The 27,468-nt window shown below is 41.6% G+C and overlaps 1 protein-coding gene across 2 annotated transcripts in view; it reads left to right on the forward strand.

Moving 5' to 3' along the window:
* The window catches only part of KCNH1 (potassium voltage-gated channel subfamily H member 1), a 452,115-nt gene that overhangs the window by 341,415 nt on the left and 83,232 nt on the right, over nt 1-27,468 (forward strand). For both annotated transcript variants that reach the window (XM_007988540.3, XM_007988541.3), the window contains exon 10: nt 10,652-10,848. In XM_007988540.3, coding sequence (XP_007986731.1) covers nt 10,652-10,848 — 197 coding nt within the window. The remainder of the gene's footprint in view (nt 1-10,651; nt 10,849-27,468) is intronic.

A 27,468-nucleotide genomic window follows, 5' to 3' on the forward strand; every position in this document is an offset into this window, starting at 1 on the left:
ATTGCCTCAATTTCAGAGCCTGCTCTTGGTCTATTCAGGGCATCAACTTCTTCCTGGTTTAGTCTAGGGAGAGTGTAAGTGTCCAGGAAATTATCCATTTCTTCTAGATTTTCTAGTTTATTTGCGTAGAGGTGTTTATAGTATTCTTTGATGGTAGTTTGTATTTCTCTGGGGTCGGTGGTGATATCCCCTTTATCATTTTTTATTGTGTCTATTTGATTCTTCTCTCTTTTCTTCTTTATTAGTCTTGCTAGCGGTCTATCAATTTTGTTGATCTTTTCAAAAAACCAACTCCTGGATTCACTGATTTTTTGGAGGGTTTTTTGTGTCTCTATCTCCTTCAGTTCTGCTCTGATCTTAGTTATTTCTTGCCTTCTGCTAGCTTTTGAATGTGTTTGGTCTTGCTTCTCTAGTTCTTTTAATTGTGATGTTAGAGTGTCAATTTTAGATCTTTACAGCTTTATCTTGTGGGCATTTAGTGCTATAAATTTCCCTCTACACACTGCTTTAAATGTGTCCCAGAGATTCTGGTATGTTGTATCTTTGTTCTCATTGGTTTCAAAGAACATCTTTATTTCTGCCTTCATTTCGTTATGGACCCAGTAGTCATTCAGGAGCAGGTTGCTCAGTTTCCATGTAGTTGAGCGGTTTTGATTGAGTATCTTAGTCCTGAGTTCTAGTTTGATTGCACTGTGGTCTGAGAGACAGTTTGTTATAGTTTCTGTTCTTGTACATTTGCTGAGGAGTGCTTTACTTCCAATTATGTGGTCAATTTTGGAATAAGTGCAATGTGGTGCTGAGAAGAATGTACATTCTGTTGATTTGGGGTGGAGAATTCTGAAGATGTCTATTAGGTCCGCTTGGTGCAGAGTTGAGTTCAGTTCCTGGATATCCTTGTTAACTTTCTGTCTCGTTGATCTGTCTCATGTTGACCGTGGGGTGTTGAAGTCTCCCATTATTATTGTATGGGAGTCTAAGTCTCTTTGTAAGTCTCTAAGGACTTGCTTTATGCATCTGGGTGCTCCTGTATTGGGTGCATATATATTTAGGATAGTTAGCTCTTCCTGTTGAATTGATCCCTTTACCATTATGTAATGGCCTTCTTTGTCCCTTTTGATCTTTGATGGTTTAAGGTCTGTTTTATCCAAGACTAAGATCGCAGCCTCTGCTTTTTTTTGTTCTCCATTTGCTTGGTAGATCTTCCTCCATCCCTTTATTTTGAGCCTATGTGTGTCTCTGCATGTGAGATGGGTCTCCTGAATACAGCAAACTGATGGGTCTTGATTCTTTATTCAATTTGCCAGTCTGTGTCTTTTAATTGGAGCATTTAGTCCATTTACATTTAAGGTTAAGATTGTTATGTGTGAACTTGATCCTGTCATTGTGATATTAGCTGGTTATTTTGCTCGTTAGTTGATGCAGTTTCTTCCTAGCATCGATGGTCTTTACATTTTGGCATGTTTTTGCAATGGCTGGTACCAGTTGTTCCTTTCCATGTTTAGTGCTTCCTTTAGGATCTCTTGTAGGGCAGGCCTGGTGGTGACAAAATCTCTAAGCATTTGTGTGTCTGTAAAGGATTTTATTTCTCCTTCACTTCTGAAACTTAGTTTGGCTGGATATGAAATTCTGGGTTGAAAATTCTTTTCTTTAAGAATGTTGAATATTGGCCCCCACTCTCTTCTGGCTTGTAGAGTTTCTGCCAAGAGATCTGCTGTTAGTCTGATGGGCCTCCCTTTGTGTGTAACCTGACCTTTCTCTCTGGCTGCCCTTAACATTTTTTCCTTCATTTCAACTTTGATGAATCTGACAATTATGTGTCTTGGAGTTGCTCTTCTTGAGGAATATCTTTGTGGCGTTCTCTGTATTTCCTGAATTTGAATGTTGGCCTGCCTTACTAGGTTGGAGAAGTTCTCCTGGATGATATCCTGCAGAGTGTTTTCCAACTTGGTTCCATTTTCCCTGTCACTTTCAGGCACCCCAATCAGATGTAGATTTAGCCTTTTCACATAATCCCATACTTCTTGCAGGCTTTGTTCATTTCTTCTCCCTCTGTTTTCTTTTGACTTCTCTTCTCACTTCATTTCATTCATTTGATCCTCACTCGCTGATACTCTTTCTTCCCATTGATCGAGTCGGGTACTGAAGCTTGTGCATTTGTCACGTATTTCTCGTGTCATGGTTTTTATCTCTGTCAGTTCATTTATGGCCTTCTCTGCATTGATTATTCTAGTTTTCCATTCTTCCATTCTTTTTTCAAGATTTTTAGTTTCTTTGCGCTGGGTACGTAATTCCTCCTTTAGCTCTGAGAAGTTTGATCGACTGAAACCTTCTTCTCTCATGTCGTCAAGGTCATTCTCCGTCCAACTTTGATCCGTTGCTGGCAATGAGCTGCGTTCCTTTGGAGGGGGAGATGCACTCTTGTTTTTTGAATTACCAACTTTTCTGCCCTGCTTTTTTTCCATCTTTGTGGTTTTATCTGCCTTTGGTCTTTGATGATGGTGACGTACTGATGGGGTTTTGGTGTGGGTGTCCTTTCTGTTTGTTAGTTTTCTTTCTAGCAGTCAGGACCCTCAGCTGTAGGTCTGTTGGAGTTTGCTTGAGGTCCACTCCAGACCCTGTTTGCCTGGGTATCAGCAGTGGAGGCTGCAGAAGATAGAACATTGCTGAACAGCGAGTGTTGCTGTTCGATTCTTGCTCTGGAAGCTTTGTCTCGGGGTGTACCCCACCATGTGAGGTGTGAGGTGTCAGTCTATACCTAGTGGGGGATGTCACCCAGTTAGGCTACTCAGGACCCACTTTAGCAGGCAGTCTGTCTGTTCTCAGATCTCAACCTCCGTGTTGGGAGATCCACTGCTCTCTTCAAAGTTGTCATACAGGGGCATTTACCTCTGCCAGGGTTTCTACTGCTTTTTGTTTAGCTATGCCCTGTCCCCAGAGGAGGAGTCTACAGAGGCAGGCTGGCCTCGTTGAGCTGTGGTGGGCTCCACCCAATTCGAGCTTCCTGGTGGCTTTGTTTACCTACTTAAGCCTCAGCAATGGCGGGCGCCCCTCCCCCAGCCTCGCTGCTGCCTTGCAATTAGATCTCAGACTGCTGTGCTAGCAATGAGGGAGGCTCTGTCATCATGGGACTCTCTGGGCCAGGTGTGGGATCTAATCTCCTGGTGTGCTGTTTGCTAAGACACTTGGTAAAGTGCAGTATTAGGTTGAGAGTTACCTGATTTTCCAGGTGTTGTGTGTCTCACTTTCCTTTGGCTAGGAAAAGGAATTCCCTTCCCCCTTGCACTTCCCAGGTGAGGCGATGCCTCGCCGTGCTTCAGCTCTCTCTGGTTGGGCTGCACCCGCAGACCAGCACCAACTGTCTGACATGCCCCAGTGAGATGAACCCCGTACCTCAGTTGAAAATGCAGAAATCACCTGTCTTCTGTGTCACTCACACTGGGAGCTGAAGGCTGTAGCGGTTCCTATTTGGCCGTCTTGGGCGCACCCCCCTCTTTTTTTTTTTTTGAGATGGAGTTTCACTGTTGTTGCCCAGGCTGGAATGCAATGGCACAATCTCGACTCACTGCAATCTCCACCTCCTGGGTCCAAACAATTCTCCTGCTTCAGCCTACTGAGTAGCTGGGATTACAAGTGCTTGCCGCCACACCTGGCTAGTTTTTGCATTTTTAGTAGTGACGGGGTTTCACCACGTTGGCCAGCCTAGTCTCAAACTCCTGACCTCAAGTGATCTACCCATCTTGGCCTCGCAAAGTGCTTGGATTACAGGTGTGAGCCACTGTGCCCGGCCAGGGCAGTCATCTTAATCATAAAGGTTCCATCTTCATGACCCAGTTACCACCTACAGATCTCAACTCCACATACCACTGTATTGGGAGTTAGGGTTTTAGCATAGAAATTTGAGGGGGCGGGGACAGAAATATTCAGATCATAGCAGGTTGGTATGATTAGCCACATTTTATAGTTGAGTAAACTGAGACTGAGAGAGTTTCAATAAGATGCCCAGTGCTGTTCATTTGCGTATACATTCAACAACCATTGAGTGCCTGCCATGTACCAGAGACAGTGCTGGGTATGCAGCAGTTCCAAGTACGATGGGTGTTTCCAGGGGGAAACATAGAGTGGAGAGGACATACATAATAGGAAGCTACTCTGCTCAAGGGATCAGAGAGGAGGTTTAGGCATATTTTGAAGGATAAGCAGGCGTCATCCAGGCCAAGGAGTAGGGTGAAGTGTCTGGACAGTGGGGGGAAAACCCTAATGTGAGACAGGAGCCAAACTTAGAGGGACTCCAAGACTTCCAATGTGACTGGAGGGCAGGGCGTAGGAGAAGTCCAGCATTGGCCAGCACGAGCCCTCGATGGGTTGAACCTGGGCTTGCAGCCAGCTTGTCTGACCCCAAAACTCATATTGAAAGAACAGATGATCAAGTTATTGGAAAACATGTTGAGGGCAGTACTGGGGAGAAGGAGATTTGGGCATATTCTCTTTTTGTGTTAGTCATGGCTTCACTAACTGAAGAGAGGGCCTGGTATGTGGTGTAATCCAGGTGGTCTGAGAACTGAGCCCTTGTCATTGTCTTCCTGAGCTATCTAGTTCAGTGAGTATGCGCACATTCTGCTTATGGCTTGCCTGGAAAAGATTAACCCAGCTCCCTTTATCTGTCTTTTAAGCAGTTTTTCTCTTGGGCCAGGAGAGAGGATGCCCTTTCCTCAGAGCCTCTCTCAGCTATGTCAGGTCTCTGCAGCTGCATTTCATCATCCTGATGAAGTGAGTGAAAAAACTCATCTTGTCCTGAAATGGCATAAGGACAAAGGACTTCCTGATACCCTAGGGAAGAGGAGTAAAGGCAGTGGGGTAGGGGGAGGAGGGCAAACCTTACTGTACTCCATGTTTCTGGCACCTCTCTCAGCCTCCCAGAGAAGCCCCCAACAGAGTAGTGGATCTAAACCTTTAAAGAGCTACTCACTCAACAAGGCGGTGTTTCTCACTCTCAGTGTACATGTGGAAGGTGCTGAGATGAGTTTGCTGCCAAATGAGGAAACCAGGCTCTTTCCTCCAAGGATTACAAAACATAACTCTCATTTCTACAGGTGAATGAAGGAACAGATAATTCAAAATACAGGGTGGTTCAGAGGCTTCCAAATGGCTTTTCAGTTTTTTTTGTTTGTTTTGTTTTGAGACAGAGTCTGGCTCTGTCACCCAGACTGGAGTGCAGTGGCACGATCTCAGCTCACTGCAACTTCCGCCTCCCGGATTTGCGCTATTTTCCTGCCTCAGCCTCCCGAGTAGCTGGGACTACAGGCACCCACCACCATGCCCGGCTAATTTTTTTTTTTTTTTGAATTTTTAGTAAAGACAGGGTTTCACCATGTTAGCTAGGATGGTCTTGATCTCCTGACCTGGTGATCCACTCACCTTGGCCTCCCAAAGTGCTGGGATTACGGGTGTGAGCCACCACGCCTGGCCATAGCTTTTCAGTTTTGCTAAAGAGGCAGATCTTTGTGACTTAAGGCATTGCTCATGCTGATCCCTCTGCCTGGAATCATCTCCATGCTTCAGCTTTATGCTGCTTAACTTGAACTCATCCTGCAGGTTGCGACTCAGACATCAAATCTTGGAAGACTTCCCTTATCCCTTGAACTTGAGCTGGATACACCTCCTGGACTCTCCCTTGTTATAGGCCCTAACACATTACAGTCACCTGCATCTCCTTCCCTCACTGTATCTGCTGTTCTGCTGTTACACCTCAGCCCCTAGAACAGTGCCTGGCAAAAGTTGCATGAATGACTGAATGAATTTGTTTAAATTGGTTTGGGTCTAGAAATAATGATCTTAATAGCAGATAGTGAGTTTAATATTAGAATTATATTTTGTGGAGTACGTCATAACACTGTGAGATTGTCCTTAAAAGAGCGTATAATAGGGAATAGTGAAGACAAGCAGCCAGAAATTTCATTTTTTTCTGATCTCCCAGGTCTGCCAAGCTCACTCAGAGCCTGTCTTTGAATAAACATTGCCTTCTCTCGAGGGTTCCAAGACTTAGTTGTAGAGTTCAGATCAGAATTGCTTCCCTGCAACTCTTTAACCTCAGGAAGGCTATTGATCCTTCCAGGGTCCCAGAGTTCCAGCATCTCTTGAATTCACCCTGGTAATCCCATTTCACCCCACTCACCCCCCTTCAGCTTCCTCAAGTGGCTGGCTGTTCTAGCCTTTGCCCTTCATTAAACCAAATTGCCTGCAGGGACTTGGTTTTCTTCTGTGCTGTGCCCCTCCCTGGCCCTGTGCCACCTCAGCCCTGTGTCCCACTTCCGAGCTATGTTTTGTGGATGTTCTTCAGTCCTATGTTGGTACCCCATAGGGCTGTTTAGAGTCCACTGCAGAATTGGAGGTTCAGTAAAGACAGCTGCATATAATTGAGGGGAGGAGGAGGAGGATTAATTATTACTGAGATGTTTGCCTGGAGTTTTAATTAGCCTGCCTTTCCTTACTTCCCTCTTTTTTTTCCCCCCAGCTCAGAATGTCCTCTTAGAATGTTAGTATTTTAGAGACTTGGAACATTAGGTTTTAACATTCTGCACCCAGAGCCTCAGTGTAATAAATAAATCAATAGGCTGATTGCCTCCAGTAGCTTGATTGCTGAGTGCATTGGGGTACCTTTTGTTCTTGAGTGAATGATCATTTCACACACTGGCAAATGAGAAACAAATGTGGGTGTAGTGCTTGTCTGGGCTTCTGATTTGCAACCCTGACCTGGGAACTCATTATTTCCAGCATTGTGTGTAACTTATGAGCAGCTTGCCAAATGTTCTGTCTCCTTCCCCTTGACAGTTCTCCCAAGTTATGTGTGTCATAAAAACATTTCGCATTTGCCAGAATAATCCTGAGTTTGTTTTGGATCTGACAGGTCCTCTGATATTACATTCTTAAATCTCACTAACAGATAATTTATACCAAAACTACTGCCTTGACAGGAAGTAAAGTTATATGATTTTCAATTTGGGTTGAAAATCAACTCAAGTTTTGACAACACTGAGACTCTTAGACCCTACAGATTAATCATGATTATCTTACCGTGAAATACTTTTTGTATTAGGAACTACCCTCCATTTATTTTTTCTGTCAAAACCTGTGATTGGAAAATGTTTCATAATGGGAATATTGTCATTTCTACAGATGCATTTATTTCATGGTGTATTCCAACCACAATATGGTTGCCCCTTATTTTATGCAATAGGTATGCCCCTGAAGAGTTGCTTATAAACTGAAATTTTATAGATATATTTATCATTACATGCACATGCAGTGCTACTGTTTTACCTAATAGTTTCTTTTGTAATTAGAAAAATGACTCCCAGATTCATCTGAAAAGTATAACACTCATGTATTGGGTCTTGTTTAGATGAAGTAATCTTAATACAAATCAGGCAGGATGATCAACTAACTTCTACTCTCAATAGTGCTGGCTTATAACACATTTCATCCCAATAGGAGACTGCAGGTTTTATACATTCTACATTTTCTCACAGATATTCAAACGCTTCCAGAGGAAAATCTGCCCCTCTTAGAGCCACCCCTTGCTCTGTCTTGTATAGTTCTTTCAGGGAAGGAAGAGGGGGATGCCAGCTCAGAGTTGGGATGATTTGTGATGTTCTGCTGGAATATTACATAACCTAGCAGGTAATTTTTTTTGAGACAGGGTCTTGCTCTGTAGCCCAGGCTGGAGTGCCCAATTATAGCTCACTGCAGTCTCAAACTCCTGGACTCCTGGGTTCAAGTAATCCTCCCATCTCAGCCTCATGAGTAGTTGGAACTACAGGTGCATGCCACCATGCCCAGCTATTTTTCATTTTTTTGTAAAGGCGATGTCTTGCTTTGTTGCCCAGACTGGTCTCAAGCTCCATGATTCTGTGTATTCTGGCTCTCTATTGCTGTGTAGCATACCACTCCTACATTTAATGGCTTAAGAAACTTATTATTGTCTCTTCCATTCTGTGGGTTGTTTAGCTCAGCTGGTTGGTTGTCACTTGCACTTCCCACATGTGGGTGCAGTCAGGCATTGACTGGGGCTGTAGTCATCTGAAGGCTGGACTGAGCAGGACAACTAAGATGGCTTCTTGACATGACTGGCAGTTGAGACTGTCAGCTGAGAGCTCAGCTGGGCTGTGGGCCCCAGCACACACATGTGACCCCTTGTGTGGCTTGTGCTTCTCACTTGTTGATTGGGTTCCAAGAGGGACAGTCCCAAGAATGAGTGTTCTCGGAGATCCAGGCGGAGGCTGCAAGGCTTCTTATGACCTTGACTCAAAATCCCAGAACATCGCTTCTTCCACATTCTATTGGTTGAGGCCAGGGAGTGACTAAGGCCAGTCCAGATTCAAGGGGAGGGAATTAGACTTCACCTCTTGATGGGAGTTGCAGCATGTGTGTACTGCGGGGAAAAGAATAGGTAGGGCCTATTTTTAACTACCTACCATAATGTTCGGGAGGAAGGACATTCCCTTGAGGAACAAGATGACACAAATATGAAGGGTGCATAAGCCATTGTGGGCAGTGTAGGAAGGTTATAGAATGCTTAATACATATAATATTTACAAATGAATTGGCCAGCCTTGTTGGTTAGAACTGAGTACTGGGGAGTACACAATAAATGAGCCTATTTCCGTGGAAGCCAGTTAGCATCCTACAGAGAGAAACATTCCCTTTTACTGACCCCAGCCCTAAATGAGCCACCTATGTTACAGATGTTTGAAAAGAGAACTTAGTTAGGGAATCTAAGTAGCACAGTTTTAAAGACGTATTTGCCTAGAAGCTACCCCAAGTATGTATCCTATTCACATTGACTCAGTAAAACCATCTTCGTAAATTAGAACCACAAACACATAGAGAACTGTGAAGTAATATGTCTAGTATAAATGTTTTTCAGCTCACATTTTGGAGGTGCTTAGGGAAGGCTGTGCCCACAGATATCTTACATACTTAGAATGGACACTTTTTGATGTTTGAGGTAAAGTCAAGTTCTATCCATGTACTTGGAAGTATAATTACCTCCTTAGCTTTAATCAGGAAAACAGCTGGCCTGTTAAACACACTGAGCTACAGGTCCTTTGATTTCAGCTGTGGAGCTTGGCCGATCTGGATGCACAGGCTGACAACTCCCTTGAATACATTACTTTTCACCCTTGGTAGCATTTTTTTCCCTTCCTCCTGTGTACTCCTCGTTGGCTCCCTGGGGATTCAAATTTGTGTTTATCGTGCTGAAAATTTAGAGGCAAGATAAACAACATTTTAAACTATTTATAACCAGAGGCTATGCCAGAAATGAATTAGGCTTTGCATTTGACATATGTTAAAATGTTGCTTGCTGGCAAAGGTAGGAAGAATATCCCTAGGTGTGAAAAGCAGATGGTTAAAGACGACTGATAAAGCTTTGACCCAGAATATGGCTATATGGGATTAGTAGTTGTCTTAATTTGGGCTTCTATAACAAAATACCATAGACTGGGTAACTTATAAACAACAGAAATTTATTTCTCTCAGTTCTGGAAGCTGGAAGTCTGAGACCAGGGACCAGCATTGTCAGGTTCTGGTGAGGGCCCCCTTCTGGTTTGCAGACTGCCTACTTCTCATTGTATCCTCACATGATAGAAAGAGCACAGGAGAGCTCTTAGGAGTCCCTTTTATAAGGACATTAATCCCATTTATGAGACGCTCCACCTCCATGACTTAATTACCACCCAAAGGCTTCGCTTCCTGATATCATTGCACTGAGGGTTAGGATTTTAACATATGAATTAAGGGGGAGGGGCACACACATTCAGTCCATAGCATTATTCTATTGACTTATTAAATGTATTCTTGTGGAATGCTAGGGATAGAGAGGATCCTGGAGATGCCATTTATATAGGGCCCATATTTTTATACCACCAGGAGGACATTTAGCAAGGGTAAGGAACATGCTCTGGAAGGAGGTATGGGAGAGAGGATGAGAAAGAGGCACCATACAAACATAAACCTTAGGGTGGTGGACACCCTGTGGTAAGGAAAGAACTCTGTCTGACTTCTTCCATGTGGATCATCCCAGAGAGAGACCTCTCTTGCTCATTAGATTTCTGATGAAGAGTCCACATGCTCCCTTAAATATTCACCTCTCAGTCATACTAGTATAGACCCACCACAGTCTACCTCCGTCCTTTCCTTCTGCCTGTAAATATTGGTTGAGCTCCTACCATGTGCAGGCACTGTGTTATGTGGATGAATAAGACACATGAGCTATCAAGTTGAAAGACATGCAATAAACCAGTGAACAAGTAATATAATGAAAGATTATGATTAGTGTCATGGGGGAGAAAAGGGGTGTGATACAGAATAATGGGCATGTATGTCCTGTTTTGGATAGGATGATCAAGAAAACCCTTCGAGAAGGTGACATAAATGATTTCAAAGTGATTAAACTTTGGCATGTGTTAACTGCTACTTAAACATTTCTTAAACTGCACGTTGTTAAGGTTCACGTTAAAATAGTGTTTGCCTTTTCTGAGCCCAATCTGCAGAATGCTGAATGGATAGCAATTCTGGGGAATAGAGGGAAGCCAGCTGGATGGGCAGACCTCTCCTGGCCAACACGTTCCTCATGACCACCTTCTCTCCTTAGGAAAAGGAGACGTGTTTGGAGATGTGTTCTGGAAGGAAGCCACCCTTGCCCAGTCCTGTGCCAATGTGAGGGCCTTGACCTACTGCGATCTGCATGTGATCAAGCGGGATGCCCTGCAGAAAGTGCTGGAATTCTACACGGCCTTCTCCCATTCCTTCTCCCGGAACCTGATTCTGACATACAACCTGAGGAAGAGGGTGAGCTAAAAGTTTCAGTTATTTTCTACAAAGAACAGTCCCTGTGCACTTTGAATAATCACTGTGACCAGAAAAGTCCCTTTGCTGTTTATTTAAGTATAGTAATTGGTTCTAAAGAGGTTCTGTTTGTTGTTTGCTCTGCAGGGCTTTTGCTATAAAATGGAGGAGAGAGGGGATGTTGCTAGATTAGAAGATGGATCCATTTTGGTGCAGAAGGGATTTATTCATGTGTGTGCTGGGGGCAGGAATGTGGCTTTTTTTCCCCCCTCATCAATATCTAGACCTCCTAGCATTTTGAAAAGATGAGTAAAGCGTGAGGTTGCTAGTCAGCAAAATGGCTCTGAGGGGCCACTTAATTACTGCAAACTGAATTCTCTGCGGTGACTGGGATTTGCTGAGTAGTGTGAAGCCATTAGCCTGTCAGCTAGTAATGATAATTTTTTAACAGATATGAAAATGACTCAGTTGGGTCCAGAGAATAAGAGAGACATGGAATTTGTTTGTCTAAAGAATATTTTGCATGCACCTGCCAACTAAACTGGTTGAGAAATGATTGGTGGTTTAAGAACCAGAAGATTTTTCACCTTAAGTTGTTTCTTCCACTCTCAAATCATCAGAACTGCTCCATCTGTCTCTGTGAGGATTAAAGTATTGGTCTCATACTTTTGGGGTTTTTACGACGGATTTTCTTGCACTTCATCTCTCTAACTCTTTTGGTTAAAACAATAATAAGATAGCTCTGCACCTGGAGAAATCATATAGAAAGGTTCTCATAGGAATCTTTCCTAAAATGACTTCATAATCTTTCCCCGAACCTGCTTCTTGTCTCATGGTTCCTATTTACATTGTCTGATTTGTCCTGGGAAACCCTGGCATCAAATGTTGATGCTGCTTTTCCCTCTCTGAAGCCTCGTGTTACTCATCAGATCCTGTTGGTTCTATCTAAGCTCTCAAATCTAAGTCAGTACTTTGCCTTCATCCTCAAGGCCCCCACAGAATTCTCAGGACACAAAGCTCTTCATTAAAAACCTTCCTCATGCCCTAGCTAGATCATGCAGTGGGCTCCAAATTCACCTTCCTGCCTCATGTCTGCCCTCAATGGAGTGCTTCCTTCTTATGGCTGCTTGACTAACCTTAAAAATCTGATCTGTCACTCTCCCACCTGATGAAAGGATAATATCTGTACATTTCAGCATGGTGTATGTGGTTGTCCACATCTGGCCCAAACTTAACCCCTGAGCCCTGACCTCAACTTCTCTCTATGCCCACCCTTCCCACCCTGAATTGCCACCATGAGAATTCCACACAATTCTCCAAGCACATGACACCCCTTCAGAGTGCTGTGTCTCTGCCTGCTGCTTTTCCAACCTGGAATTCTTTTCTGTATGCGACAAACCCCTGTTAGCCCTAAAAACTGCTGAAATGTTTACTTTTTTATTCATCAAACCCAGTACTGTACCAACTGAACTAGACTAGACTTATAAAACGCAATGATACTCAGTTCCCTATCTCCAGGAACCTAAAGTCTAACAGAAAAGTTAACACAAGAAAGATAATTGCGTAGAAGATGGTAAGTACAGTGATTGTGATTTGAACAAGGTATTATGGGAGCATAAAGGAGGCGGATAGCTAACGGGAGTCAAGGATTAATTGTCAGGGGTGATACCTGAGCTGAGTCCAAAGAACGAGTTTGCCAAACAGAAGGGACCGATGATCTACTGGGAGGGGCAATTTGCACAAAGTCTGGAGAAAGGAAACAACCCTTTGTCTTCTAAGTCCTTTGTACAAGGTTCCAATGCCTGTCACTGGGCTACCCCAGCAATATTCCTCAACCTGTTTTAAATCCCTTGGACTATCTTGTGGGTCCCTGCACAGAGACCTGTGAAGGCAAGGGCTTGGTGCCTTAGTATCCTCAGTGCATAACCAAGTGTGGGGTGCCTAGAATTAATAAAAGTTTGAGGATGGCAAGGAGAAACAGATGGGATCTCTGGGCCTCAACTTCCACATTATAAAATGCAAGATTGTGGCGAGATGGTTTTTATAGTTCTGTGGTTTGAAACCCAGCCATTTAAATTCTAGTGGAGGGTGGGCGGTGGTGGAGAAATGTGCATCCAATGTTCTTCCTGGTTGATCTGTTGGTTGGGAACATAGGATGCTTGCTGGTGATACATTTAGCCAAGTGGATTCTCTTATAGTCTATTTTTTGATGTATTCCTTCTTTCTGTGAAAGCAAGTTGATTATAATCAGCTTTCAGTGTTGCTGATAATATGGGTTGAAAAAATACGCAGTTTGGGTTATTTGGAGGAGTAATCTTCTTGGAATAATTGTGGCTCAAGTAAATCTGTCTTTAAAAAAAACACAAGAATGACAACAAAAACAATGACACCTCAGTGGTCAGATTTTTTCTATAAGTACAGAGTGATAGCTCTGCAGAAGAGAAGACTCAAGGGCTACATTTTTGAAGGGCTGTTGTGGAGGAGTTTTTATAGCCACAGGGTACAGAGGAAGAACCAAAATTATAGACAGATTTTGGCACAGTATAAAAAGTCTTTTGAAAAAATATCAGAACTCCCAAAAAAATGAAATAGGCTGCTTTGAGTGTATCAAGTTCGTTATTATGAGGGTACTTAGGCATCTCCTAGGTACCCATACTCAGAAACATTGTGGAAGGGACTTAGGCAACTGTTGGAGAGTCAGACTAACTGACCTTCAAATTTCCTTCCAGCTCTGAGTGACTATGTATGAGTCTGGTATGGATCCAAAGGAATTTTAGTGAAAGCCTTTGTGTAAAGAGGTAGCCATTCTTTTATGGGGGAAAAAAAAAGAGGCTTGTCATTTTGGTATTGCCATTGTAGTCTCTTGTGTCCTTCTGAGAATTAATTTGTAGTTACGTAGGGCATGGAAGACAAGAACATTACATGCATGAATTATTCTTGTAGCTATTTTTTTTCCTGGTAAAGTGAAGTGTATTGTTGTAGCTGTTTCTATCTTGGCAAAATTAAGTGTTTTATTTGCTAAGATTCTTGACAACAGAGTGCCTTTGACGTCTGTCTGGGGAGTTGCTTGATCTTGCAGATCTTCTCCAATGTGCAGTAAAGACTCTGAGCTGGAAGATGACTTGGTAACCATTCAATCTCTTCCCTACTTCCCTAACATCCTCATTTCACATCTTATAGAAAGGTCACAGAGCTGGGTTGGTAATGAAAGAATTGGAGCCAGAAGTGACACCTTGGACTAAAGCCTTCCTGATCACAGCTTCCTGTCCTACTCTAGCCTCTGTATTCTAAGCCACATCCCTTTTCCCCTAAATCCAAGGGTATGAACATCACCTAGCTCTCAGCTCTGCTCTTGGAACCCAAATCAGAAAGAAACTGTTGATTTCCTCCATTTCCTCCAAAGCCACATGAGGGCACAGACAAGGATGAAAGAGGCAGAACCTGGAGGCAAATCCAGCATTTTGACCTTTAGTTTTTCTTGCTTGTGAGGTGAGCCAGGTGAGACTTTGGTCTGGGTCCTGCTTCTGCCACTTATTGCTTCTATAATTCTGGATAAGCTAAAAAACTTTCCTTTTCTGTAAAATGGGAATGATGAAAATGTCTAACTTGTAGGGTAGTTGCAAGCATTGAATAAGATAATATTTGCAAAACTCACATGAGTGCAAAGCTACATAGCGAGTGCTCAATTCATTTGTGTGTTATTGTTATTCTGTTCCGTCCACTTGATTGATACCCTATTCTTTATTATCCTGTGCCTTTTGAAAAGTAAAAAGAAGGCAGTTCCTCTGCCTTTGTTCACGCAGGGTTCTTGCCCTGCACAATGTTCTGTGGGGTAGGTGTCATCCATAGGTTCTCTGCACCTCTTCCAGCAAAGGAGGGATCAGTCACTCTGAGAAGTGGAATCCATTGCTGGCCTTGCTGCCTCTCCAGCTCTTGCCAGTGAAGAGGTCAGCAATTGCTCACCGTTTTGGCCAGTTCCATTCTTGGAGGGAAAAATCAGGCTATTTTGAGATCTTAGGTCAGTTAACAGGGAGTATAGAGGGAAGCACAAAAGAAAAGCATAGCATTGTTGTTTCTTCTGAGGGAGGTGGTTTGTGGCTATTCATGAAAAGAAGGGGAATTAGAGCCTTCCTCATCAAATCCTTGGCTCTCTAGGGTGCCAGGTCTACGTGCATTTTCCTCCAGGCCTGGTTTCATCTTGTATCTGTAATCAGAGCTTTGCAGACTATAAACAGTAAGTTATTACCAACTCCAGATATTGTGCAAGCTACGTCACTGTATCAGTATGTGTATGTCAGCTTATTACATCTTTGGAACAGCCTCATGACATTACCGTATCATTCCTATTTCTCAATTGAATAAACTAGAACCCTGTGAGGAAGAAAACCCCTTTTCCAAGGTTGCCTGGTTAGTAAGTGGCAGATTCCAAACCTGGCATGTGCTCTTCTGGCTAAGCAGTATCACATTCTGTGGCAGCCTCAGTGAAGTGTGGCTCTCAGCTGTTCCCGTATTGGTATTCTTTGGCTTCTGCATTCTACTCTGTTAACTTTTCAGGGGAGGCTTGGGTTGTCTCCTAAGTATCTTTCTCCAGTGGCCTTTGCCACCACCAGTACACTCAGAAACATGTATGGTAAAACCACAGTAATACCCCTGGTTGGGAGATGTGACAAATTTCCCCCCATAGTGACAGGGACACAGCAGGTAGCTGGGTGTGCTGGGTGTGGGAAGCATGACATGTTTCGCTTTGGTGAGGCAGCGGGTTAACCCAACCGTGCTGCTAGTAACTCCCTAGAAAGGGCAGTGCTTTGAGTCTAAGGACTAGGTTTGAATACTGATTTGACTGCTGACCAGCTATGTGCCTTTGGGCAAGTTACTTAACTATTCAGAGCCTCAGTTTCCTTGTCTGTGAGAAGGGGCAGTACAAGTCCTTCCTAATTAGGTTTTTTACATTTTGTGTATTTATTTTAAGTTCTGAAATACATGTGTGGAACGTGCAGGTTTGTTACCTAGGTATATACATGTGCCATGGTGGTTCGCTGCACCTACGACCCATCATCTAGGTTTTAAACGCCATGTGCATTAGGTTTTTGTCCAAATGCTCTCCCTCCCCTTGGCCCCCACCCCCCGACAGGCCCCAGTATGTGATGTTCCCTTCTCTGTGTCCATGTGTTCTCATTGTTCAACTCCCACTTATGAGTGAGAACATTTGGTGTTTGGTTTTCTGTTCCTGTGTTAGTCTGCTGAGGATGATGGTTTCCAGCTTCATCCATGTCCCTGCAAAGGACACAAACTCATTCTTTTTTTATGGCTGCCCTAATTAGGTTTATTGAGAAGTTTACATACAGTAAAACAAACGAAAAGAAAAAGTGACACAGTACCTGTAGGAACCACTCAGTACATATTTTTCCCTTTCTCCTCCCCACTGCCCATCCCCTACTTCCACCTCCAGTCTTGGAGGTTCTGAATTCACACTTTGTTGCCCTTGGTTTATAACCAGCCTTATTTCTTTACTCAATGTTTCGCTTGGGCTGTACTTTCCTTTCAATCTGAGGTAAGGTTTCACTCCCCAGGTCCTAGGGAATTACATTCTCCTTCTGATCATTAGGACAGTAGAAGCAATGTACCACAATTAAATGATGTACTGCAGACAAGCAATTAGGTAATTAACAGCAGTCAGTGCATGGGATAATTGGCATGTAGGTAATTGGGAGGGCGGTTCTCATTCTGTGTGTAGGGCTTTATTTTTAAAGCCAATATTGTTGTGTATTGAGTTTGTTTTGTGCAGTGTTTGTTTATATTAATTTGTTCCAGGATGATTTTTTTTTTTTTTTTTTTTTTAGTTTGGTTAAAGCCCCAACTTAGTGAGTTTGGGAGGGAGCTTGGGACTATAGTTACTGATGTTTTCAAAGCTGAGCCCTCCTAATGCCTGTTTTCTAAAACTGAGGTTGCCATAGTGAACTGTCTTGAATACCATATGTACATTTCTAGCCCACTTTAACCAAAGAGCATTTTATTCTGGAGAAGAGAAGATGAAAGCATTGAATGCTTGGAGAAAGCTCTGCTCATAAGTGGCAATGGAAAGCTTTTCAATTTTTCTCCCTGAACAAATTCCTGTGGAAGGTTGGTAAGATGGAAAGAAAGACCTTAAAGCTAGGTACTTAAAAATGTCATCCACTTCCCCCCTGAATCATCATAGCCTGAGTTTTAAAAATGATCTCTGCATAGCCCATATTTTCCTTGTCATCCCTCCATATGTGGGCTTCTGTGAAATTAAAATCATCTATTAGTCTGTCAAGCCAAAAAGATAATAAAATCATGGTGTTGGAATTAGGAGTCGGGGGAGGGGGAGAGATGATGTGAGTGACATGACCATAATTCTTTCAGAACAACAAACCGTAAATGAAAATCAATTTCCGTTTTCCTAAAGAGGATCAGTGAGTGATGTTAGGGACCTGTGCAGTCTTTCATGAGTCCTCAGGTGTACCCCAAGAAACATTTAGCAGAACCCCATCTTGATGCTGGAGGTGGAAGATAATAAAAGTGCTCCATGCTTCATTATGTATGAATTAGCTTAAACTGTAGTCTGTCAGGCTATGTCTGGCTATTTTTAAGGAAGTTTTAGTGAAGTTTAATGAAGTTCTGGAATGAACGTGGGCTTTAAAGCTAGATCTTCACATCCAGGCTCTGCCATTTGCTAGCTGGGGCAGGGGGTCAGGATGGGTGGGCATTGAACAAGTACACCTTGTCGTCTTCCGTGGATCTACACTGCCTACCCCAAATGGTAGTGATGGGAAAGAGTGAGAAAGTGCCAGGCACATTGCCTCACATGTGGTAGTATACAGCTGTGTTACTTCCCTTCCATTATTCATAGCAATGGGGGCAGCAGAGCAAAGAAGAATAGGAACCATAACGGTTTGGCTGGTAGAATAATCATGTGGAGGTACTAGATTGGTGGTTTAAAATGTGGATCCTGCAGTCAGAGTATTTGAATTCAAATCCTGGCCCTATTTAGTGACCTCAGGCCAGTTACCTAACCTCTCTAGGCCCTACTTTATTCAGGTATGAAATAGAGGCCTCAGCAGCATTCTTTGACATAGCAAATTCTTAATGTTTGTATGGCTATCGTTATGATAAAGAAGATGCTGATAATGATAAGGATGATGACAATAAAATCATCAAATGTATTACTTAGCTTTTCTGGGACTTAGGTCCCATTAGGTGCTAAAAGTTTTTTAAAAGAAGTAATAGGCTGAATTTTAACATCTAGAAATCTCTTGAACAGAAAATTCTAAAATTTGAGGCTGACCCCCTCAAGTAGCCCCAGAGATCCAGGTGGTTCATCAGTGAGGTCTGGTGAAGAATGGCTCTGTTGGATTCAAAATGGATCTGATTCCTCCTATAACAGAATGACTGGAGGGAATGGTAGAGTCAGGCATGGAAGAGAGGAAGGAGGAGGAAAGTTGTAATTTATCTTTTAATACTCATCAAGTTACTTGATGTACTATTACATACAGTGTTTACCACAAATTAGAAAAGATCTGGCCTAGTTTAGAAGAATATAAGGTTAGTGCAGTCTTTTGGAGGAGAGTAGCATCCTTAATAATAATTTCTTAGGTGTATGTAATTGAAGCATAATAAGGGTAGTGCTCATGGATCCTAGATCAGAAGTTCATCCTCAAGCGAGCAAGTTGACTTCTTACTGTCTTAGATGTGTAACCCAAGATTTCTCATTCATGTGTTCCCTAAAATTTTGAATTATATCTGTAAGTATTATCTATTATGAAATACCTGTTAAAATCCACCAGAGCTAGTGTTTTACAGAGCACATTTAGGAAGCATGGTCTAGATGTTCTTTAGTATCTCTTCCAGCTCAAATGATCACTGACCTGTGGAGCAAACAGGTCTTGCCTCTGAAACATCAAGAAGCCAAAATATACTCTAGCAGTGGGAATCTGTTTCACCTGGTCCTCAGTAAAGTCCCAAAAAGAGATTACTGGCAGGGTCTCCCCAATTTCTAAACATCTTCCTCAACTCAGCTCCCCTCCCACCTCTTACAAATGCCCAGTGGCCCACTCATTTTCTAGTGAATAGCCAGTCATATTTTCAAAATGCGTTTCGCTTGTGCTAATGTTAGAAGGCTGTCAAAGGATGTTTTCTAACTAGCTTCAAAGTTCCTCCTTGCAAGTTACTTTCTCATTCTTTCTTTGGCCCAGTCAAATTTCACATTTCTAACTTATCTGCCATGTTGTTTGGGCTTCCTTTTTCCTATTTAAGTGTTCCTTCTACTCTTGAAAATGTGCCCTGTGGTTTTGAGCATGTCCTTATAAATTTTGACAGTAAGTTATGGAGGTTTTTATTGTAGCCTTTGCTTTTGGTAAGCAGAGTCAGGATTTGAACCCAGGCTGCCTCTCCTCTGATAACAATAATTACCTTATAAGATGTTAGATGAATAAAAAGAAATGTTAGTTCTCCTCTATTTCCAAGGGGGATTTGAATACCTGCATATGAGCTCACATATAGAATCTATCCCAGACCAAATGTCCACGCAGACCGTATCTGGTATAATATATATCAGAGGTCCACGCTGTTTTGGTTTATCTCTCTGCAAACCTTGTTGTTGGCAGTTTACTTCTTACTAATGTTACTTAATGGTCCTTACCCTGCCTGTGCTTAACTTAGATTTCTAGATTGAAATTTTGAATGTATAATGGGACCCTGCTCCATATAGCTTCTCTTTAATCTCTCTAGTCTAGATGAAGCCCCTTGTCTTTTAATTCAATTAGCAGCAATCACCTCTTTGTAGTTCTCATTGTATTTCCAGTTAACTTTTTTTTTTCCCGAGATGGAATCTTGCTCTTGTTGCCCAGGCTGGAGTGCAATGGCATGATCTTGGCTCACTGCAACCTCTGCCTCCCGGTTTCAAGTGATTCTCCCAACTCAGTCTTCTGAGTAGCTGGAATTACAGGCATGCGCCACTGTGCCCAGCTAATTTTGTATTTTTAGTAGAGACGGGGTTTCCCCATGTTGGCCAGGCTGGTCTCAAACTCCTGACCTCAGGTATTCCTCCCAAAGTGCTGGGATTACAGGCATGAGCCACCCTACCTGGCCACACTTCTCTGTCTTGATCAGCTCTTTTAGAGCTTGGTACAAAGCAAATGTTCAATAATTCAATGAGTCAATCCGTCAACCAACCAACCAACTAACCAACCAACAAAAATATACAAATCTGCCAACCAGTATTGGGCATGTCCCTCCATCTTATTACTGCTATATATTCTTTTGTTCTTCTTCTTTTCTGAGACAGAGTCTCCCTCTGTTGCCCAGGCTGGAGTGCAGTGGCACAATCTTGGCTCACTGCAACCTCCACCTCCTGGGTTCAAGCAATTCTCCTGCCTCAGCCTCCCGAGTAGCTGGGATTACAGGCGCCCACCACCACGCCCGGCTAATTTTTTGTATTTTTAGTGGAGACAGGGTTTCACCATCTCGGCCAGGCTGGTCTTGAACTCCTGACCGCAAGTGATCCACCCACTTTGACCTCCCAAAGTCCTGGGATTACAGGCATGAGCCATCACAGCTGGCCTATTGCTGTATATTCTTAAAGCCTTGGCTAAAAGAGACATCTTTCCTTCTTTGTCCTTCTGAAGCTTTTCCTATATATTTCATAGCCCATTCCCCTTTTTTTCTCTCCCCCGGGCCCTGATTGTGGAGGTCTCTGAGCCTCTGCAGATATCACTGGTGCCAGCATAAAATATAATAACCATCCCAATTTATTGTCTCATCTGCCAAGTGTGTGCTAACGCCTTTACATGTATCCCACTTAGGTACTGAGGCCAAGATAGGTTAAATAATTTGCCCCGATCCATTAAGCTAATTGGAGTTAGAATTGCAGCTCAAGCCTGGCAGTCGTCAAGCCCATACTCTTTTTGCCGTTGTTTGTTTTATTAAATTTTAGAATCTGGGGGTATGTGTGCAGGTTTGTTACATGGGTATGTTACATGATGCTGAGGTTTTGGTTTCTGGTGATCCCACTATCCAAGTAGTGAACATACTACCCAGTGGTAGATAGTTTTTTAACCCTTTCACCCACCACCGTTACCCCCTGCCCAGTTTTGGACCCTTCCGTACCCCCACCCCCAGTTTTGGAATCCCAAGTATTTATTGTTCCTATCTTTGTGTCCATGTGTACTCAATGTTGAGCTACTACTTATCAGTGAGAACATGGGGTATATAGTTTTCTGTTTGTGTATTAATTCACTTAGGATAATGGACTTCAGCTGCATTTATGTTGCTGCAAAGGCCATGATTTTGTTCTTTTTAATGGCTCTGTAGTATTCCAGGTGTATATGTACCATAGTTTCTTTATCCAATCTACTGTTGATGGGCACCTGGGTTGATTCTATGTCTTTGCTATTGTGAATGGTGCTGTGATAAACATATGAGTGCAGGTGTCTTTTTTGGTAGAACAATTTATTTTCCTTTGGATTTATAACTAGTAAAGGGATTTCTGGGTGGAATGGTAATTCTATTTTTAGTTCTTTGAGACTTTCCAAGCTGTTTTCCTCAGGGGCTAAACTAATTGGCATTCCCACCAACAGTGTGTAAGCGTTCCCTTTTCTCCCCAACCTCACCATCTGTTATTTTGTGACTTTTTTTTTTTTAACAATAACCATACTGACTGGTGTGAGATGGTATTCTTTGTGGTTTTGGTTTGCATTTCTTTGATGATTAGTGATGTTGAACATTTTTTCATGTTTCTTGGCCACTTGGATGTCTTCCTTTGAGAAGCATCTGTTCATGTCCTTTGCCCACTTTTTAATGAAGTTATTTGGTTTTCGCTTGTTGATTTAAGTTCCTCATAGATTCTGGATATTAGTTCTTTATTAGATGCATAGTTTGCAAATATTTTCTCCCATCCAGTAGGTTGTCTGTTTATACTGTTCGTAGTTTCTTTTGCTGTGCAGAAACTCTTTCATTTAATTAGACCCCAATTGTCAATTTTTAATTTTGTTGCATTTGCTTTTGAGGGCTTAGCATAAATTATTTGCCTAGGTCAATATCTAAGAGGGTATTTTCTAGATTTTCTTCTAGGATTTTTATAGTTTAAGGTCTTACATTTAAATCTTTAATTCATCTTGAGTTATTTTTTGTATATGGTGAGAGGTAGGGGTCCAGTTTCATTCTTCTGCATATAGTTAGCCAATTTTCTCATATCATTTATTAAATAGGGTATTCTTTCCCTATTGTTTGTTTTTGTTGACTTTGTCAAAGACCAGTTAGTTTTAGGTGTGTGGCTTCATTTCAGAGTTTCTATTCTGTTCCATTGGTGTGTTTGGTTTTGTACCAGTACCATGCTGTTTTGGTTACTGTAACCTCATAGTGTACTTTGAAGTTGGATAATGTGATTGCCTCCAGATTTATTCTTTTTGTGCAGGATTGCTTTGGCTATTTGGGCTGTTTTTTTTGGTTCCATATGAATTTTAGAGCAGTTTTTTCTAATTCTGTGAAAAAAAAAATGACATTGGTAACTTGATAGGAATAGTGTTGAATCTGTATATTGCCTTGGGAAGGATGCACATTTTAATGATACTGATTCTTCCAGTTCATAAGCATGGAATGCTTTTCTGTTTATGTTGTCTATGATTTATTTAAGTAGTTCTTCTTATAGAGGTCTTTTACCTGCTTGGTTAGATGTATTCCTAGGTATTTTATTTTTGTGTGTGTGGCTACTATAAATGAAATTGCATTCTTGATTTGGCTCTCAGTTTGCACATTATTGGTATATAGAAATGCTACTGAGTTTTGTATGTTGATTTTGTATCCTGAGAGTTTCCTGAAGTCATCAAATCTAGGAGACTTTTGGTCTTTAGGGTTTTTTAGATATAGAATAATGTCATCAGCAAAGAGATAGTTTAACTTCTTCCTTTCCTATTTGGATACTCTTTGTTTCTTTCTCTTGTCTGATTACTTTGATTAGAACTTCCATTACTATGTTGAATAGGAGTGATGAGAGTGAACATCTTTGTTTTGTTCTAGTTCTTAGGGGGAATGTTTCCACCTCTTGTCCATTCAGTAGGATGTTGGCTGTGTGTCTGTCATAGATGGCTTTTATTATTTTGAGGTGTGTTCCTTCAATTCCCAGTTTGTTGAGGGTTTTCATTATAAAGAGGTTTTGGATTATATTGACTACTTTTTCTGCATCTATTGAGATGATTACATGGTTTTTGTTTTTCATTCTGTTTATATGGTGAATTACATTTTTTGATTTGCACATGTTGAACCATCCTTGCATCCCAGGAATAAAGCCCACTTGATCACAGTGAATTAACTTTTTGATGTGCTGCTGGATTTAGTTTCCTAGTATTTTGCTGAGGATTTTTGCATCTATGTTCATCAGGGTATTGATCTGTAGTTTTCTTTTTTTGCTGTGTCTTTGCCAGATTTTGGTATCATAATGATGCCAATTTAGTAGAATGAGTTAAGGAGGAGTCCCTCCTCCTCAAATTTTTAAAAATAGTTTCAGTAGGACTGGTACCAGCTTTTCTTTGTACATCTGGTAGAATTTGGCTGTGAATCCATCTGGTCCAGGGCTTTTGTTGGTTGGCAGGTTTTTTATTACTGATTCAATTCCATTACTCACTATTGGTTTGTTCAGGATTTCTTTTTCTTCCTGATTCAATCCTGGGAGGTTATGTGTTTCCAGAAATTTATCAATTTCTTCTAGGTTTTCTAGTTTGTGTACATAGAGATGTTCATAATAGTCTCTGAGGATCTTTTATATTTCTGTGGGATTGGTTGTGGTATTGCCTTTGTCACTTCTGGTTGTGCTTATTTGGAGCTTCTCTCTCCTTTGTTAATCTAGCTAGTGGTCTATCGATCTTGTTTATCCTTTTCGAAGAACGAACCTTTTGTTTTGTTGATCCTCTCTATGGTACTTGATCATAGAGAGTACCATAGAGAAATGCAATTTCATTTACAGTAGCCACACACACAAAAATAAAATACCTAGGAATACATCTAACCAAGCAGGTAAAAGACCTCTGCGAGAAGAACTATTAAATACTACTTAAATAAATCATAGACAACACAAACAGAAAAGCATTCCATGCTTATGAACTGGAAGAATCAGTATTTTTGCTCTGTTTCATTTAGTTCTGCCCTGATTTTTGCTGTGTCTTTTCTTCTGCTAGCTTTGGATTTAGTTTGTTTTTTCCTAGTTCCTTTAGCTCTGATCTTCGGCTGTTAATTTCAGATCTTTCTATCTTCTTGATACAGGCATTTAGAACTATAAACTTTCCTCTTAACACTGCTTTTGATGCATCCCAGAGGTTTTAGTATGTCGTGTCTCTATCTTCATTTGTTTCAAAGAATTTTTTAAAATTTTTGCCTTAATTTTGTTGTTTACCTAAAAGTCATTCAGGAGCAAGTTGTTTAGTTTCCATGTATTTGGGTAGTTTTAAGAGTTCCTTTGGAATTGATTTCTATTTTTATTCCATTTTGATTTTTTATTATGATTTTGATTTTTTTGAATTTATTGAGACTTGCTGTATGACCAAGCACATGGTCAGTCTTACAGTATGTTCTATGTGCAGATGAGAAGAATGTATACTATGTGGTTGTTGGGTAGAGTATTCTGTAGATGTCTATTAAGTCTGATTGGTCGAGTACCAAATTTAAGTCCAGAATTTCTTTATTTTTCTGCATTGATTATCTGTCTATTGCTGTCAGTGGGCTATTGAAGTCCCCCACTATTATTTCATGGCTGTCAAAGTCATTTCTTGGGTCTAGAAATAATAGTATTATAAATCTGAATGCTTTGGGATAGTTAAGTGTTCTTGTTGAGTTGAATACCTTTATAATTATGTAATACTGTTCTTTGTCCTTTTCTACTTTTGTTGGTTTGAAGCCCATTTTATGTGATATAAGACTAGCAACTCCCTGCTGTCTTATGTTTTCCATTTGTGCAGTAGATCTTTTGCCATCTCTTTACATTGAGTCTGTGGGTGTCATTACATATTAGATGGGTCTCTTGAAGATAGCAAAAGGATGAGTCTTGTTTTTTTAATCCAATTTGCCACTCTATTTATTTTAAGTGGAGCATTTAGACTATTGACGCTCAAGGTTAATGTTGCTTTGTGAGATTCTGTTCCTGTTGTAGTGTTATTGGCTAGTCTCAATTCTGTCATTGCTTTATAGGGGCTATGGGCTATGTGCTTACACGTACTTTTGTGGTAGCAAGTATCATTCTGATATGGTTTGGCTGTGTCCCCACCCAGATCTCATCTTGAATTCCCTTGTGTTGTGGGAAGGATCTGGAGGGAGGTAATTGAATCGTAGGGGCAGGTCTTTCCCTTGCTGTTCTCATGATAGTGAATAAGTCTCATGAGATCTGATGGGTTTATAAAGAGGAATCTCCCTGCACAAGCCCTCTCTCTTTGCCTGCTACCATCCGTGTAAGATGTGACTTGCTTCTCTTTGCCTTTTGCCATGATTGTGAGGCCTCCCCATGTGGAACTATAAGTGCATTAAACCTCTTTCTTTTGTAAATTGCCCAGTCTCGGTTATGTATTTATCAGAAGCGTGAAAACAGACAAATACACATTTGTTTCCATGTTTAGAACTCCCTTAAGCATTTTTTTGTAGGACTGGTCTGGTAGTGATGAATCCCCTTAGCAATTGCTTCTCTGGGAAAGACTTTATTTCTCCTTTGTTTATGAAGCTTTCTTTGGCAGGAAATGAAATTCTTGGCTAGTATGTCTTTTCTTCAAGAATGCCAAAAATGGTCCCCAATCTCTTCTGGCTGGCAGGGTTTCTGCTGAGAAGTCTGTTCTTAGTCTGATGGTTTTCACATTAATACTATGAAAGGGTAATATTATAGTATTACCCTTTATAGGTAATATGACCCTTTTTATCTAGCTGCCTTTAAGATTTTTTTCTTTCACATTGACCTTGGATAGTCTGATGACTATGTGCCTTGGAAATGGTTGTCTTGTAACCTTTTCGGCACCAGGGACCAGTTTTGTGGAAGACAGTTTTTCCATTAACTGGGGTGGCAGGGATGATTTCAGGATGAAACTGTTCCATCTCATAAGGAGTGTGCAACCTAGATTCCTCACATGCACAGCTCACAATGGAGTTCACACTCCTATGAGAATCTAATGCCACTGCTGATCTGACAGGAGGCGGAGCTCCGGTGGCAGTGCTTGTTCACCTCCTGCTCATCTCCTGCTGTATGGCCCAGTTTTCAACAGGCCAGGGACTGGTACCAGTCATGGCCCCAGGAGTTGGGAACCCCTGTTGTATAGTATTTCACAGGAATTCCCTAGATTTCTTGTATCTGCCTGTTGACCTCTCTAGCAAGATTGGGGAAATTTTCCTGAATTATGTCCTCAAATATATTTTCCAGGTTGCTTATTGTCTCTTCTCTCTTGAGAATGCTAAAAAGTCATGTATTTGGTCACATTACATAATCCCGTATTTCTTGAAGGCTTAGTTCATTTTTTAAAATTCTTTTTTCTTTCTTTTTGTTGATTCTAACAAACAAATTTGGGTTGATTCAAAGGACCTATCTTAGAGTTCTGAAACACTTTATTATGCTTGGTCTAGTCTGTTGTTAAAGCTTCCTACTATATTTTGAAATTCCTGCAGTGAATTTTTCAATTCCAGAGCCCTGTTTCATTTTTTCTTAATATAGCCATATTGTCTTTCAAATCTTGGATTGTTTTTCTGGCTTCTTTGTATTGGAATTCAACTTGCTCATGATGTTGTTGGGTATTGGTCTTTGCCATCCATGTCCTGAATTCTATGTTTGTCATTTCAGACATTTCATTCTGGCTCAGATCCATTGCTTGGGAGCTAGTGGGGTCTCTTGGAGGTGACAGAACACTCTGGATTTTTTATTGCAGTGCTTCTTGCACTGGTTCCCTCTCATCTGAGAGAGCCAGCATTCCTTATATATATATATAATGTGTGTGTGTGTGTGTCTATCATTTGGATAGGTTTGGATAAGGTTTCTTGATTTTTTAATTCTTTTTTCCCCTTGTGGTATGACAGTGGTATATATTGTGTTAAGCAACTGCTTCATTTCTGGGAGCTTTCAGGGCACTAAGGCTCTGTATGAGTTCCATGGTTGCATACAGTTTCGTGCTATGGCTTCTCACACATTGCTTATTGTAGCAATGTAATTTTTGTTTGGTGATGAAATTCAGGCTGCAGTCTAGTAAGTGGCTTAAGAGTAAGAGCCGGCAGTTAGGGGCAGGGACAGAGGCAAGGGAGAATCGTGAAAAGCACCACCTCCCAGTGTGCATTTGTCTTCACTGGGGATGGATTCACTAGAAAAGCCTGAGAGGTGGTTTCTCTCAGCCTATGCTCCCTGAGCCCCAACAGAAAGAGCCACTGCTGAGTCCACAACAGTGGACTGAGGAAGTTGGTGGAGGATTATATATTATCCCCTCTCCAGGTCCATTTCCAGGCTTTGGTGGTGTCCGCTGCTAAAGGGTGCTCCCTTTAGCAGCGGACACCACACTCACATTTTCTTTGACTCATTGGGGACTTTGATGGGCTGTGCTTCTCACTTCTTTAAGGGTAGACTGTGCTTGAGGTTAGATCTCCAGGGGAGTGGGTTCC

The sequence above is a fragment of the Chlorocebus sabaeus genome, chromosome 25 (assembly GCF_047675955.1).
Source record: "Chlorocebus sabaeus isolate Y175 chromosome 25, mChlSab1.0.hap1, whole genome shotgun sequence".
Taxonomy (NCBI): domain Eukaryota; kingdom Metazoa; phylum Chordata; class Mammalia; order Primates; family Cercopithecidae; genus Chlorocebus; species Chlorocebus sabaeus.